The sequence below is a fragment of the Octopus bimaculoides genome, chromosome 5 (genome assembly GCF_001194135.2).
Source record: "Octopus bimaculoides isolate UCB-OBI-ISO-001 chromosome 5, ASM119413v2, whole genome shotgun sequence".
Lineage (NCBI taxonomy): Eukaryota > Metazoa > Mollusca > Cephalopoda > Octopoda > Octopodidae > Octopus > Octopus bimaculoides.
The window spans coordinates 15,569,191-15,587,114 of record NC_068985.1 but is presented as its reverse complement, the minus strand read 5'-3'; the positions used below and the strand labels follow the sequence as shown (position 1 = coordinate 15,587,114).

Genomic DNA, 17,924 nt, shown 5'->3' with positions numbered 1-17,924 from the left:
TATACATATATACGACAGGCTTCTTTCAGTTTCCGTCTACCAAACCAACTCACAAGGTTTTGGTCAGCCCGAGGCTATAGTAGAAGGTACTTGCCCAAGGTGCTACACAGTGGGACTGAACCCGGAACCATGTGGTTGGTAAGCAAGCTACTTACCACACAGCCACTCCTGCAAAATGGACTTCTTTCAGTTTCCAACTACCAAATCTACGCACAAGGCCTTGGCTCACCTTGGACTAGAGTTGAAGATACAGGCCCAAAATGTCATGCAGTAAGACTGAACCTGAAACCATGTGGTTGGGAAGCAAGCTTCTTACCACAATCGCACCAGTGCAAATATGCATAAAAAACAACTAACAAATAAATATTAAGAATATCTTTTAATTCCATTTTACCAACGACACTTGTCACTCCCAAACTAGAATACATTATTAAAAATAATCATAAAATATTATTAGCCATTTAAAAACACACAAAGACTTAACTTCACTTAAACATTTACCATTTGGTGCCAAAATTTTTGTTGCAACAACTGTAACCTGGTCATTGATACTGTTCCACTGCACAGAGATGCAATGAAACTGTAGCAGTGACTTCATCACAACTGATGTGATGAAAATTTTGACCTTAAATGATGAATGTTTAAATGACACTAACAGTTTTTGTATGGTTTTGGATAGCTAAATATGTGCCTTCCATGCTGTAATTGTTTTAGTTTCGACACATGGCTTCAGATTAAATCACCTGCCTGGCAAGTACACCACTGAAATGAGATATTATGTTGATGGTTTACAGTTGGTGTCAAAGATAAACTGATTGGTACTAAGAGCCATATTGGCTAGAAGTACTGATATTTCTACAGCTGTTTTCCATGGAATAAAGCAGTCCATTAGAAGAGGTTTCTTTGGAGGTTCAGAACTGGATATTGTATCAAGAGGGTTGTAAGAGCCATGAAGCTCTTTCTTAGAAAATCTGTCAAATGAAGGAGAATGTTCTAAAGGTTGAAGTTTCAAATCTGACAAACTACAACAAAGCAAACCACATGAACAAGTTTTTTCTACATTAACTTCATGGTCGTCCTGTATCCAAAGATGACCAGCTGAAGGATGGGTGAAACATTTTTTACTCTGCTGAGAAGATGGGGAAACAGCTTGTTCCAAACTTGTGCATAGATGATCACACAGCTGCAATAACTGGGATTCGGAACAATCCAGTTTACTGGAGAAGCTTTCTAAATTTTCAGAAACCTGAAATAGACAAAAAAAAAAAATAAATAATAATAATAATAATAATAATAATAATTATAATAATCATCGTCGTTTAACGTCCGCTTTCCATGCTAGCATGGGTTAATAATAATAATAATGGTTTCAAATTTAGGCACAAGTCCATTAATTTTAGGGGAGGGAAAGTCAATTATATCAGCTTTCCACTGGTACTTATTTTATCAACCCTGAAAGGATGAAAGGCAAAGTTGACCTTGGCAGAATTTGAACTCAGAATCTGAAGAAGAATGACTGGTAAAACAGTCCAAGCCATACCAGCATGGACAACAGATGTTAAATGATGGTGATCATGATCACACACACACACACACACACACACACACACACACACACAAAATAGGCTTCTTTCAATTTCCACCAACCAAATCCATTCACTCATAAAGCTTTTGGTCAGCTAGATGCTATAACAGGAGACATTTGCCCAACATGCCATGCAGTGGGGCTGACCCTGAATCCATGTAGTTGGGAAGCAAGGAAACGTATAATAAATATTTCAAGAGAAGATGAGTTGGAGAAGCAAGGAGAAAGACTAAATACTGAAGAGATGAGTAAAGGATAGAACAAATAAGAAAATATTCCAAGTAACCAATAAAGAAAAAATAGTCTTACCTCAACTCTAAGCTCGTTAGCCAAAGTGAACTGCCAGCAGCCTCCACCATACAGTACAGCCGGTGTCCTGAGAAGGTGCTGGAATGCTAACATCACATTGTTGCAATTCACCTGTAAAATTGAACAAAATATATATAAAAAAAAAAAAACACTGGAATTAAACATGAACTACATAAATCCCTCTCTCAACTTAAAATCCACTCAAAGACATTCCACAGGCTTACAAATACCAACTTATCCTACTACTTTAGAAGGATTATCACTGAGTGTCACTTCTGTTGCATAACTGATGGAATTTAGAGAAATGAATACATTCATCCTCATTGTTTTAATGTCTACTTTTACATGGCAGAATGAATAGGAGAGAATTTGTTGAGGCAGGTTTCCTACAGCCAACCTTCACCTGTTTCCCCAAGACCTGACATGTGTTTCTTAGAAGGTTGATTTACAATCATGACATGTCATGACATGGGTAAACACACACACACAACACATGTACAATGGGCTTCTTTCAGTTTCCATCTACCAAATTGACAGATGAGGTTTTGGTCAGCCCAGGGCTGTATAAGAAGACATGCCCAAGATGCCATGCAGTGGGACTGAACCCAACCATATGATTGGGAAACACCTTTCTTAACCACACAGCTAGACCCACACCTATAAAATATTTTGATCTCATAAATATACTTGTATCTTAAAGATGTGGCTCTATAAAAACTGAAGTATTTTGCTACCATGCACTATTTTTCCTTCTAATCTTTTTTTTTTAATAATATTTCATAAAAGAAAATAGAATTCTAATAAATTTTATTTTAAAAAATTAATGAATTATAAACAACACTTCTCTAAATATTTTTTTTTTACCCAAATATTCACATTCTACTACCATTCTTTTTACATTTGGCATTCTAAAAGCTTTATACCATCATCATTTAATGTTGCTACATGGCAGAATGAATAGGAGAGAATTTGTCATATGTCAAAATTTGGCCAAATGCATTTTTATCAATATTTATTTTTACTTGGAATAGCTGGTTCTTTGGGTCGAACTATCACATCTCCAGCTACTTCAGATGCCAAGATATCAAAAATTGTCAAAGTGTAGTACAATGGTTTTGCTATGGAATGGTGAGACTATGTTTTCGTTTTCTGAAAAAGCAACATTCTTACGATATTTTTGCATAATACCAACTATATATATATATACATATATATAGTAAAGTTTATTCACCAACAGAATGTGGCAGTCCTATAAAGGATGATATTACTGCTGTTTAAGCCCCCAGGAAAACATCTTTTCCTGCTGGTTATGAACACACAGTCTGTGTCCGTATAGTGTTTGCAAGGGAGGTCATCGCTCCCATCTCCAACCTTACATAATACTCACAGATCATGGTTTCTGAAATGGTTACCCATCCTCAGTATGAGACAATAACTAGCTGTTGATGAAAGCTTTCTCCACTCGCAAACACTATATATTCAAGCGAATGATGAAATTAAAATATAAATAAATAAAGGAAAGAATTCCTTGCAATTCTAACACTTGTAGAAAGGAGACAAACCAACCTTTAATTCTTCAAGCTGTTCTTCCATTTGACTACAAACTACAAGGGTAACTAAACTGCTGGAAATCTGATTCAGATGAAGCCACTGCTTTCCGAAAACATCCATGACAGAGAATTTACTGATTCTCCCTAACTGATCTGGAGAGCAAGCTGATGAAAATGAACTAATTGGAACGGAACCTGAAAATATATTTTAAACAGTAGAGACTATCAAGATTAAATCACTACTAGCAGTGTTGTTGTTTAGCCCCCCACCTCCCCACTCTCACAAATACTCACCCGCACACACATGCATAATCTAGGGAGTTTTTATTATTTTTTTGTTCTTTTCTTATCTTTCAAGTTACTTAGAGATCTCACTAGGGATGGTGACATGAAAAAAAGCATCTAGTGATTGGCATCAGCAAGGGCATCCAGCTGTAGATGTTTAGCCCCAGGTCAAACTTGATTAGAGCGCTGCCTTTCCACCCTTTCCACTCTGTCAAGCATTCCCCACATTTCATTCTCTAGCAAACATCACTCCTCTGTCTATGGCACTACTCTGCTGCAGCAATCACTTGAGAGCAAAACCAACACATTTTACATCTAACTTTTTCTTTGTACTTCCAATTACCTCCCTTCCCTCTTGGAACCCCTTCCATCTCTCATTCACATTATCATCCTTTCCCCACACTATTTTCACTGCTCAATTTTCTGTACCTTCAGTCATTGCACTCTCTCTGCCATACTCTGTCTTAACATCTCTCATATCTACTATCATTCTCAACACATTACCATATCGCCCATCATGCATCACCTATCATTGCCCATCCCTCTTATTTATTTCTACCATCTCCCTCCCCACCGCTACAACCTCATGCACATCACATCCCTACCACCCTACTTTCTGATACATTCTCCTTCTTGAACCACTTCTATCTCTCTAACCCTATGCTCTCTCTATCCTGCTATCTCCCATCAATTGCATATCCATTCTCATTCATTCATTACATTCATTTCTACCCCTATTTCTAACTATTACCTTCCCACCCCAATTCACTGCCTCTATCCTCTCTTACACTCACCTTGTATTTTGAGATGATCTGGTATCTAGTCACCAGCATCTCTACCTTCTTTCCAGTTACTCCCATCCACCATTATATGTGGCATAGCCATTTATCTCTTCTATAGCAAGACTATCACACTTCAACCTCTCAACATCCAGCATAAAACCACCTCCCCACTCTCTCAAATACTCCCTGCCAAACACACACACACACACACATAATCAAAGGAGTTTTTATTATTTTCCTGTTCTTTTAGAGACCTCACTAGGGATGGTGACATGAAAAAAGCATCTAGTGATTGGCATCAGAAAGGGCATCCAACTGTAGAAACTTGGCCAAAGCTAACATTGGCACTTGTTCATTTTCTATAAGGACATATTAACCCTTTAATGTTCAAATTACTCTGTTAAATGTAATGCCTTTTCACTCAAATTGTTTTGAATTAATCATACATTATCTCATAGCTTTGAAAACTCAATGATGTGAATATTTATTTTTAGAATGTCAATGTAGGTTAGGTGTGAGAGATTAGATATGGCTAGTTCAAATATAAAACATGTAGAATATTTGGGCCAGATGTGGCTGGTTTAAACACTAAAGGGTTAAACAGATAATTTAATACAACATAATGTCAGTTTAAAATAATTAACTAATTACCTGTTAAATTGATAACTTTGGAGCACAGCAAAGCACCAAGACGATCAAGAACCAATACACCGTTTCTTCTCAGTTGGTCTTTTAGACAAGGGTGAACCACTTTCTGGCAGAATAAAATTCTAATGCCTTTTGGTATGAGTTCAGAACAGAATGACTCCATATGAGTAAGAAAACTTTGCTCAAGTTCTTTAAGACTGGTACGGGCATAAGTCAACTGAGGTAGCTCAATAGAATCTCCTGCCATAGATACATTTATTACAACTGTACAAATATTCTCCAGAGATTCTCTCTGTGTTTGCCATGACAGCACTTCTTTGATGTTTGTAGCCTCAAGCAATAATCCTTCACAACAGAAAGAATTATGTGTTTCTTCACCAGGAATACCAATGATGTGTATATTGTCTAAGACGGGTCTTAAGGAACTGTCCAGTCTTTCAGAAGGAAGGCTTCTAATGAAAGTCTCTAAGAGTACAGAACTCATCAACTTCAGTAGCTGTTCGTCTAGCTGGTACAATGGTTTCGATGACAACATCGTACTGGCCACCTGACACAAAGAATTAACATCAGATATTTCTACAGCCATTTTACAGGAGAAATCATCTGATTTTAAATAACTAAGAAATAATTCAAGAAGAAATGAATTTACTTTGGTAATCAACCTATGATCTAAATCAAGTTTCAAAGCTTTGTCTATCAGAATTAGGATAAAGTGAGCCATAAAGAGAGCTCCATCTCCATAGGTATGTGAATGCTTTGAACAGGCTTCAATTATGAGTCGAGCTAAAGGATTTGTAGGTCGCAGAGCAGCCAGCAGCCTGGATGATGAACTTGTCAGTGTGATATGACCACCGCAGTTATTACGCAGTAGCTTAATACCTCCATAAGGGCCAACTGTGGTGGAAAATAAATGCCTAAGGGAATTGAGTTGGTGCACTGTCTCCTTGTCTGTGAGTTTGCCACGTAGGATTTTAGTTTCAGTAACTTCCTGCATTATTCAATTATAAACTCTGAAATATATACAGATATATATATATATATATATAGACAGACAGACAGACAGGTAAATATGTGTGCTTGTGTATATATACACATGCTTGCGTATATATACACATGCGTGCTTGTATGTATATACACACACACACACAAACAGATATATACATAGAGACAGAGGGGTAAGTATGTATGTATGTATGTGTATGTGTGTGTGTATGTACATATATATGCTGAGACACCATACGGTCATAACTGACCATGGGATTGCACCTAGAAAGTTACCATCCCAAGCACAAGTCCGGGCAAGGTTTTTTATGGCAGACCAACAGTCGCCCATGCATACCAGCCTCCCCTCTCCACGCCACCAGCGTTATCCAAGGGAAAGGCAAAGGGGCCGATACAGCTTGGCACCAGTGACATCGCAACTCATTTCTACAGCTGAGTGAACTGGAGCAACGTGAAATAAAGTGTCTTGCTCAAGAACACAACACGCAGCCCGGTCCGGGATTCGAACTCACAACCTCACAATCGTAAGCTCAACACTCTAACCACTGAGCCATGCGCCTTCACATATATATACATATATACATATATATATATATATATATATATATATATATATATATATATATATACACATACACACACACACACACACACATATATATATATATATACATATAAACACACAAAATATATACACACATATATTATATATATTTTCTTCAATTAAAAATGATTAACTATATAGAAAAATCTTTAAAGAACAGATTTTTTCTTCATATAATTGATAATTTTAATTTAAGAAAATCTCTCTATAAATATTGTGAGACAGACAATCTCACGAGCAAAATATACTTTGCAATAATTTTAGCTATATCTGCTACTGTTCTTGTATTGCTACCGGTCAATCCTGATTGAGTAGAGCCATGAGTAGAGATATTCATGGATGTGATCACTACATTACCTAAAATGTTTTATTTAATACAGTAGATTGTGATTTGAAGGAGATTCCCTGTTGTTTTCTAGTCTGAGTGACTGCATAAAGGTTCCTATGTTGGCTTCTCCTAATTTGTATATTAGGAGTTGTCTCTGCTGCCACTTATTACCTCCCTGACACACACCTACCTCCTCCATCATACTTCAACCTCGCATCCTCTGGAATAAAATTACATCCTCAAAACTAGTCCCCTCTCAGTCGAGGGGTCATGTCTTGCAAGGTACTTAGTAATCATACTTAGTGCCAGTGCCACATAAAAGCACTCAGTACTCTCTGTAAAGTGGTTGGCATTGAGGAGGGCATCCAGCTACATGGATATTTATTCTGCATTACTATGTGATCTGTTAGCCGAGTTTGTTAGAAGAGCTTTCTATGATAGCCACACAATTCTCTGAATCCATATTTCATACTACAAAGGAGAATTACATGTTCATTTCCACATACATATTTTAAAAGCCAAGAGGAACAAAAAATAAAATAAACAATTTTCTTTTGCTAATCTATAAAGAATAGTTTTTGAAGATCAGTCCCTGAATACAAGATTAAAGCAATTAAAATATTTTTGAAATTTGTAACTAACCTGTTATTTTGGGGATGATTTAGCAATTCTCTCTTCAGAAGTAGCGACTGTTGGTGTTTTCAGTGGATATGTTGCTAAGTACACAGCAGATGTGATGACTATCAAGGAAACAAACTTGTTGCTATGGGCCCAATTAGCAGCTGATTGGAAAATTGTTCTTAGAGACATGTTTGGCAAATCCTAGAATTGTATTTAAAAAAAATAGAAATTTAATATCAGTGGTGTTTAAGATTTCTTAATACAATTTGATCAATGAGAAGAAACTCTCTGAATAGTTTTCAGTGAAATCCAGTGTGAGATACTCTTTTACTCTTTTTACTCTTTTACTTGTTTCAGTCATTTGACTACGGCCATGCTGGAGCACTGCCATTAGTCGAGAAAATCGACCCCAGGACTTATTCTTTGGAAGCCTAGTACTTATTCTATCGGTCTGCTTTGCCGAACCACTAAGTTACAGGGACGTAAACACACCAGCATCGGTTATCAAGCGATGTTGGGGGACAAAAACATACACACACACATATATATATATATATATATATACATATATACGGTGGGCTTCTTTCAGTTTCCGTCTACCAAATCCACTCACAAGGCTTTGGTTGGCCCGAGGCTATAGTAGAAGACACTTGCCCAAGATGCCACGCAGTGGGAATGAACCCGGAACCATGTGGTTCGTAAGCAAGCTACTTACCACACAGCCACTTCTGTATATTCTTTCCCATTCTCTTCCTGATTTGGCAACCCTCTCTTCAAAAAGAAATCATTGACTTAAGAGAATTCGTAAGCTGAACAAGTATGTAAAGCAAACAGGTTCTTCATCAAAAACACCAATCATGCACATAAATAGCCCACTAGACCAGTCATGGGCAACCTTTTGCAACAAGCGGGCTACATGAGACAGGATTTATCATCAGGGGAGACTACTATAAAATTCGAGGTAATTTTTTTTTATTGAAAGATCCATGGCCTGCAGTTTGTCCATGACTGCACAAGATGATATGGAGAACCTTCGATACCTAGGAATCCTTATCAACTACGTCAATGGGGTGGAAACAGACGTCCATGCCAAGCTTGCCAAAGTTCGCTATGAATTCATATCAGTTGATCTTGAAATTTAGGCAATACAGTTTTAGGGGCAATATTGGGGTCTATAACTGCAATGTCAAATATGTCATAAAGTATGGCACAGGATGCTTGTAGTATAAGGAAATATGATCAACACTTTCTAAAATGGGTGTCTGAGGAAATCTACAAGCAGCTTAGGCTGTTCCACTAATGTCCAGTGTAGCGAGGCATCCTACCTTACTTCAATGTTTACACTGAGAAATAATTCCATGAATAAAATTACAAATTAACAGCTAAGACTTTAATGTAAGACATTACTAGAATGGCTCATTTCATTGCTGTTCCAAAGTGACCGATTAATTATTTTGTGGTTAGAAAGTAGTAAAGTTGAAATAGTAGAAATAATTTATAAATCCTTAAAATACCCTTAAAATGATGTTAGTTTGATTACAATAGTTTGTGGATTATCCAGTCATAAAAGATAGATGAGGGTTCCGCAACAGCTTGCTGAACAACCATCACAGAGATGATTTGCTTGTAGTGCTTCAATGTTCATGTTGCATATTAGCTCAGTCGTTCCATCAAATCAAGATTGCCTGGCACAGTGTGCCAAACATCAGATGTTGAAGTGACTGCAGAGCTATATAAAATAATGTGTCTTACTCAAGAACACCACACACCACACCACCCAGTCCAGAAATTGAAACCAAAATCTCATAATCATGAGTACAGCACCCTAACCACTAGGCCACGTGCCTTTGCTTACAAGAGTTACACCTAGTATAATAATTTAGCCCTCACTTGATATCAGCCAGAAAACAAAATAAACAAAAAAAAATTTTAAGGAATGGGTTTTTCTTTTTTCCAATATTTATTAAAAACATTAACTTACTTTGAGTAATTTGGAGTTTCTAATTTATTCTTTTGGGGTTTTCTTAAATATTTTCCCCAAAATCCGAATCTCTTGTTTTTCAGGCTCAACTAAATCAGGATTGAATTGCATATAATACCAACCAACATGTAAGGCAACTACTGAAGGGATCATAACAAGCAGCACTGTGTAATTCTTGGCAAAGGCTTTCAATTGCTTCAACATTGTTAGCTGAAAAGAAAGAAAACTTTCTAAATTATTTTATTAAACAATTATCAACTAGCAATGCTCTTTCTAACCTTTAATCTTAATTTTCCATCAATGTATTTAGAGGATTTATATTATCTATGTCTGGAGGAAGAGGCTTGTCACCAAGGATTTCTTAGTCTTCTAGGATTGGTGAGAGTAATACATTTGATGTCCTTCTTAACCCTCTGCCTTTACTATGTATCATATATGATACACATATCATATTTCCTCAGCATCCATACATCACATATGATACACATTACCTTTCATCATTTGATATCGGATCACGTCTTCCAATGTCCCCTCCATTATAGCAAGACACTTGTTTCTGTTTCTGCCTTTTTATCACACTCTAACCTTTCATTCTCTGACAAAAGTCCCTCTCTTCAAATACCCCTGCTCCTCTCATAATTCCATTCTTGTGAGTTACTTAGTGACCCTGCCAGTGCTGGTGCCATGTAAAAAGCATCCAGTCCACACTGTAAAGTGGTTGGCATTTGGAAGGGTCTCCAGCTGTTAAAATCATGCCAAAACTAATCTCACCTATGCTAGTGCCACATAAAGAGCACTGAGTCCACTTTGCCGAGTGGGAGGTGTTAGGAAGGGCATCCAGCCGTAAAAACCCTGCCAAAACAGACACAGTAGCCTAGGGTAGTTTTTCAACCTCACCAGCTCCTGTCAACTGTCCTACCCATGCATGCATGGAAGATGGACATTAAATGATGATGAAGACTGATGGATGTAGGGACTCTACACGTAGTATCACAAAAAAAATCTCACCTATGAAGGCACTAACTCCAGATAAAATATAGAATTCCCCAAAAAGGGTAGAGGGAAATCTACATCTATGGAATGATGCTGACAATTTGGTATGGCTGACTGGATATTCAGCCTGTTTTGGTGACAGCACTGGTGTTGGAAGTAAATCCACGAATACACACATGTTTGCACGAACAGAAATAAACACATATAGATAGAGTGAGGGTGAGAGACATTACAATTTATTAAACGAACACAATCAACATAAACAATTTCCTTCTCCTCTTACACATCGAGAAATACCCTCACACACATAAACAGAGAGAAGAGGAAAGAGACAGAACCATTAAAACGTGAGAAATATTAAAACGTTTGGTTTCAAATAAGTCAGCGTCGAATAAGCAACGCCAAAATGTCTCATATCCCAGACAATCTCTCTAGTGTCAGAGCTGCGATAAAATGTGTCCAGTCCATGTGGCAAAAAGAACGATGTTCTTCAAGATTCACCCAAAACATGCAAGCAGAGAAAAGAAGGATATAAAAACGATGATGATGATAAATAAACTATATGTCATTGAGGCTCCCTCCTGTACAAAAGTAGGAAGCTTAGCGCGTAACTAATAATGGGAAATACAGCGCCGGTTGACAATTTTATATTCGAGCATCGTGACAAGAACAAAGATGGGAAGTACCTTTGCTAGGAAGCCTTAATTCGGATTTCAGATTCCGCACATTCGTCATAATGAGGAATAAACAAACGTATGCACGTAATAAAATACCATACTAAACTTAAAATTCAGTATGGAATCATATATATTCCCTACTAAACAAATTTGAAATTCAATGTAATGCATATATAATAAATAAATTTACAACCATTTAAATTGTATTACATAAGACATAAACGCTCAGCGCTATCGACTCAAAGTACATCGAGTTTCACACAATTTACACACTTTATATAAACACACATATTTTATACAGTGTTTTAATTTCAATCAAAAGCCGTCACTGTAAATAATTACCGAAACCTACTCGCTATTCACAAATGTTGCGGTCAATATATGAAGGTTACCACAGTATATTATATATATATATATATATATATATATATATTTACCAGTTGAAGTTTCATGAGTTTGCTAATTGAAAACGTTCTATTTGCTTCCACACTTCATGTATTTTAACCTCATAAATCCATCAAATCAATTATGTTTCGCTTTCAAGTCTCTTACTGTAGCAACGGCATTACATGATCGAACAAACTTACTCTATTCGCTCAAAGCATTTTGAGTGAAAAATATGTTTTTCAATATCTTTAGAGTATTGTTTCAACAACAACTAAGAGTTTCTGGAGAAGACAAGAAACCCATTTACAAAACAAATCAATTACATATTAAAATAACACTGAATAAACAATGGAACAAAATGAATTACGAGTTTAAAGTTGAAATAAGTGGTTTCGAATTACCCTTCCTAGAAGCTCGCTACATGGCTGACCTTCTGTCTAAGGGGAGATAACTCTAAGCCTATACTTAAATTTCATTTCTTCTTGAATCATGTCACAGAGGGTGTGTTTATTATTCCTTCTAATTTTCGTCGCTAGATCTGCGAGTTCAAATTTACCTATAGTCATAAATACATGGCCTTTTATTACACCAAATGCGAAAGGTAACTTTTATAAATACTTTTACTCTTCTTATTGCAATGTAAAAGTATGTAATAACTTAAATAACCATCGTTTATGTGCTAAATTAATATTTTTATTGCCATACATAAACTGTGTGTGCATGGAAAGAATAGCAAGAAAACAAAGAAAAGATAAACTACAATTCCAACAGAATACATCCTAAATCCATGAATACTTCGAAATTATATTTCTGATCATATAAACCATTTCGAATATTATTTTTGCAAGTTTAAAATGACATCTTTTATGCTGTAAACCATTTACCGTTTCTGTGGTGTCCGCCCCCCATTTCCCGTGATACCCTAAGCACTTTTCTGCTTATTTTGCTTAATGATTAATCCAGCGCTGCTTGGACCAGGCGGTGCGTTGTGTCTTTCATCGAGACGCCTTTTTTCACATTGCCCCAGTCCTCTCAACTGAAAATGAGTGTCAGACCAGACGACAACTGGTGCGACCCTGCACCCTGTCTCTTTCCGGTTGTCTCATCCTTCTCGTTCCTTTGGATCAAAAGATGGGAGGGTCGAGATGCTGTCAATATCTGCTCGTGATTATATAGGCTCACTAAAACAATTAGCGAAAGCATGCTACTCAGTCATATTCGCTCACGAGAAACGTCCATGGGTGTAATAGATGGATAGACGCACGCAGAAATATCATAGAGTCGCCCCACTCCTGATTCATCTTCTTTTTATATACTTTTTAATTCTTCTCTCACAAATTACTCCGGATCCCCTCGTTTTCAATATCAGAGATTATGATTCTACAACAAAAAGCTTTCCAGACAATCTTTCAGTAAAAATCTATGGCGTCATGAGTGAGTGTGTGACATTTTGTTTCATCTGCTTGACAGAGCTGAACAGTCAATAACAAATACACTCACACACACATTCATTCATGACTTACGTCATATACTAATACCGAAATATTGCTGCTTTCTAATTCCCAAAAGATTTGCCCACCTGCTGCTCCAGGGTTTTAAAACTTTTACCATTTTTTTCTTCTCTCTTTTTTTTTTTTAGAGCAAATTACACTTTTTAAAATACAGAGATTGCGATTCTGAAAGAACTTTTTCGCAGTTTCAAATTTTTAACATCCCCATTCCACACTTACCCGACACCAATCTTCCCAAAGCTGATTAACTTGTCCATTTTGTATGCACATGCATGAATGTATGCTGAACTCCAACTAGCAGACGATTCAAATTCCACCGAGATCGACTTTGCTTTCATCCTTGCAGGGAACAATAAAATATGTACTAGTTGTGCGTTGAGTCGACGTAATCGACTTTCCCTCCCCCAAAATTTCTGGCCTTGTGCCAAAATCTGTTTTCTTCGTGGATCTGTGTTTTAAAATATTGTGCAGGTGCTATGCGTTATTTCCCTTGGGTATTTAAAAAATTAGTTATATGAGGTAGATATAAAGGTCCCTTCCTGGGGCCGTGTTATCGATTTTTTTCAACAATCTAAGTATGTCACGAGGTTTCCAGACATGAGTTCTACTCACGTGTCAAGTTTCATCAAAATCAATAAAACAATGTAGGAGTTAGCTAACAACGCCACAAACAAATACACACCGATTTTCCACATATGTAGTAGATATATATTGTTTCCGGTATAAATTAATATTGCTAAGAAATATTACCTGTCTCTGGTACATTGGAAAAAAAACTGCCGGTACGCCATATCAGATAGCTTGAGAAGCACTAAGCCACATCATATTGATGTGATATGACAAGGCATCTCACTTCAGCCGCTATAATTGGTGACCCCGATGTGATTCTACATGTTCTATATCCGTCACATCGCACATCAGTTCGCTGCATCGCACGATTCCGTGAAAACAAATGCGGCCTTCACCAAACGCCCACTACAAGTGGTGACCCCGAGCTTAAAGATCTACAGCCTTCGCTCCAACAGCCGTTGCCTAATATGCTTCCCGACGTTCTAATACACATTTGCTTCTACTTCACCAACTTCATTGCATTTGGAAGATAAAAACAATTTTTTGTTCTACTGTTAAATTTTCCCTTTCGTCGCTACATTCTGGAAACCCGAGCTCAAGAATTACAGCCTTCACATCATGAGCATCACATTAAAGACAAGAATAACAACTTTCACTACACACAGTTTCCATTCGACTGTCACACAGCAAAAAGGAAAAGAACCCGCCATGCACTTTCAACCTGCCAGAGAATGCACTCCACTATGTTGCACAGATCCACAAAGAAAACATCTCCGATCAATAAACGTAACATTTCTGCAGCCATCCGACCAAAAACTGCCAAAATGAAAAGCCCGTACATGCAACGTTCTCCACAGTCACAGATTTTTCAAACCAGTCCTGCTGTACTTAGACTTTGTGCGCATACACATATTTTTGTATTTCAAATGCTTGCTTATTTCGTTCTCTTTTGTTAGCACTGCACACCTTCATTTGTTTTTGAAAGTCTAATTGTATACTTTTTTTTCCTCTTTGGCCACTGGCATTGCACATTTTTGCACACATGTACAATTCTTTCAACTACATTGTTTTGTTGTTTTTTTTCTCGCTACATGTTTTCTTTTTGAATGTCTGCATCTTCTTTCTTACTTCGCAGGCTGACCTAATTATGCACTGCACAGTATTTTGTTTGTAAAACAAAACAGAATTTTTTTTTTCCCTCAACGTTCATACACAAACCTGCATGTCTACACCCACTTATACACATGCACCACAATATAGTGCTTTAGCGGGGTACTACCATGACATTACACCAAACTCAGTAGTGTAGGGATGGCCATCTAGCATTCCACTAAATTTAAGTTGTATAATAGTATTCTGTCATAAAAGGAAGATTAGACTCCATTCAATATTAAATAGAATTTATTTGGGATAGATGATACAAACAGCTTTTCATACAATGTAAGAAATCAAATATTAACGTATGGATCCTTTTTGAATAACAAGTAAACGCTAGCTAGTCATGAGACAAAATTGAAAGGGTATCAGAAACGTGTGTGCGTACCGTGTGTGGGGTTTAAACGGGAAACATATTCAGTTCATAGCTTAGACTTACTGTTACAAGTTCATAGCAGGTGTCAACAAAATTGGTAACATGACAAGCCAATGTCGAATAGCCTGTGGTGATAGAATTAGCTGCTGAACAAATCGCCATGATAACGCAGGATATAATGATAGCTGTTGAATCTACGTCGTGAAAATGATAGTGGTCTGAAATCTGCTAGGCAAGCGTCATTAGAACGACGGTAGTCTAGAAGACTTCCAGGCAAACGTCATTAGAACGACGGTAATTGCATATGGTCTCTGGCCTGAGGCAAAAGATTGTTCTTTAATGCCCACATGGGCCTACAAAGAGGGACGATACAAGGACAGACAAACATATAAGTGGGGGAAAAAAGAAAAAACGAGTGGAAAAGATGGATATGAATGATAAAAAAAATGGAATGAAGACCACTCGACCTCACATCCGAGTGGCCTCGTTTAACTCTTTTGACACACTTTTTTTACAACATTAATTCGTTACAAATAGCTATTGAGTTCAAGGTGATGAAAGGCCATCTTTGGTGATAGCTTACTTAAGTCTATCTCTTTTTCTAAGTCCACGATCTCCACCCCGAATATTGTTTTTTTAGTGTAATCCTCTCTTCGTTGCTTACTATTGCGCATTCGACGTGCTCGGGCCAGCCCTTATTTGAAACACTTGAGAGTTGATTTTCCCTCTTATTCTATTGCTATACAAAATAGCATACATTTTTTCTCTCTTTTGGGGGTGGGGATGGAGGAATTTCGGGCTCCTGTGTGTTTGTCATTGTGTCTGTGTCAGGAGGGGCTGGGTGAGGGTTGGTGACTACAGGGGTAAGACGGGACGGCGTGGGACAGGTTGGAAGATGGCTGGGAGTAGCGTATGAGTTCACATTTTCGCCTTGGTTTCTTTTCTTCCCTCTTTTCCCTTTTTTCGATGATGTATTCCACCCTTCTTTCTCTTCAGCCTCCTGGTTCTCTCCCACCTTCTCTAGCTCCTTTACGCTCACACACGACGTCGCAAGAGGTCGAGGTGCGGCTTCTTTCGTTGATTTCTTTGCGGCAGGTGGAGAACATTCTGCTTTTGTGTGACCGTTTTGGCCACATTTGAAGTATCGTGACGTCATGCCCTCCACCATAACAGTTTTACATCCTCTCTGACTGTGATGGTTTTCACCATCCTCTCCAAATCTTCTGGGGTGGCCTGGATTATCATTTCCAGGCCCTGCTCTTGCCAATTCCTTGGTGGCATTCTTTTGGCCTGGATGTTCACAATCATATCCGCCATTCCCAATAGGATGGCGGCTACCAGCCAGGCAACATCCACCTCAGGAGGGGTCTCTTCTACCCTTACCCTAAAAGCACGCCTTCCCAGGTAGATGGGTAGGACCACCTCGAACGTTTTGAGGGGAGTCACGGCATGCTACTTGGCCAAAGTCTCCGACGCAAACTGCACCTCCACTGTTGCATATTTCCCTCCTCAGGTAAAGTAATTTACCTCTTTCCATATTGGCCTCAATGCCCTTTCAACCTGTGATTTGGTTGCAACCTGTATTCGTAGTAACTTCAAACTGTAAGTTCTGTACAGTGTGGTTCTTTTAACTTTATCCGTTGTCTCACTGGGAGGAGATATCTTTACGTCGCTCCCCTCCTTTTTAAGGATTCCTTTGAATCTATTCAACTCCTCCAGAAACACGCCCTCACTTTTATCTTTTACCGCCTCTGCAAAGTTCTTCACCTCCATCACTTCATCTATCCTCTTCAGACTTTTGACAAGCTCCTCCTCGGACGGTGACAAGTTTGAGGAGCTAACACTTCCACATCTCGCCCCCATTACCACACTTCCCCCTTCAAACAAGGGGGGAAGCGTTAACCAATCAAAAAAGGAGTTTACAAGAGGGCCTGAGGCAAAAGAGGCCGGACAGCCGAAAAATTTGTTATTTTTATCTTCTGTGACCTGGTGCTTGATTTTCCCATGGGGAAAATGACTTGTTGTAGGGACACGGTTGCATAGTTGTACTTGACCAACCAACTCCCCTAATCACCAGATCACGTGATAGCTGAATGAGGAGGCTTTGTATAATATAATTGAAGACATTTAATATTAAACAACTTCGGATCTTTGTGGTTTTCGTCACTGTTTACAATTTTGTTCCGATTGTTTTCAAATTTGGTATATGGATTAGGTTTTGTATACTAATTATGAAAACGAAATTCATTTTTCATACAGATCCATTATTAAGAGTTATTAGCCTTTAAAATTTGCAACATTTGGGTATTTTAGCCAATCAGAAGCGAGTATTTTACGCATCACCGTGGCAAAAAAACTCTGTTTCCATTGTAACCAAAGATGCTGCACATGCGCACAAGAAGAAGAAGGAGATACGAGAAAGATAATCTTCTACTATAATAAAGCGTTTGTTTTTTTCTCCGTCACAACATATGAATGAGAAAGGAAGGGGTGATAGATGAATAACGAAGGAAGGGTGTTGGCAAACTGGTAGCGGGAGCGTTTCAACTTTGTGTGAGTA

General features: G+C 37.8%; 2 protein-coding genes across 3 annotated transcripts in view; one reads left to right on the top strand and one right to left on the bottom strand.

The window, feature by feature from the left end:
• Positions 1 to 364: 364 nt before the first annotated feature.
• On the bottom strand, positions 365 to 12,224 carry LOC106869678 (molecular chaperone MKKS). 2 transcript variants are annotated; one of them, XM_014915502.2, is made up of 7 exons: positions 12,154 to 12,224; positions 9,696 to 9,905; positions 7,736 to 7,915; positions 5,163 to 6,169; positions 3,461 to 3,639; positions 1,895 to 2,005; positions 365 to 1,246 (listed from the first exon to the last, which is right to left on the bottom strand). In XM_014915502.2, the coding sequence occupies exons 4-7, from the start codon at positions 6,151 to 6,153 to the stop codon at positions 776 to 778; spliced, it is 1,752 nt and encodes a 583-aa protein (XP_014770988.1). In that variant the 5' UTR covers positions 6,154 to 6,169; positions 7,736 to 7,915; positions 9,696 to 9,905; positions 12,154 to 12,224; the 3' UTR covers positions 365 to 775. The 2 variants fall into 2 exon arrangements, with proteins under 2 accessions (XP_014770988.1, XP_014770989.1); XM_014915503.2 differs by having other exon boundaries at positions 12,120 to 12,194.
• The window catches only part of LOC106869679 (N(4)-(Beta-N-acetylglucosaminyl)-L-asparaginase), a 16,782-nt gene continuing 11,066 nt past the window's right edge, over positions 12,209 to 17,924 (top strand). The window contains exon 1 of the mRNA XM_014915506.2: positions 12,209 to 12,353. Coding sequence (XP_014770992.1) covers positions 12,242 to 12,353 — 112 coding nt within the window. The 5' untranslated portion in view covers positions 12,209 to 12,241. The remainder of the gene's footprint in view (positions 12,354 to 17,924) is intronic.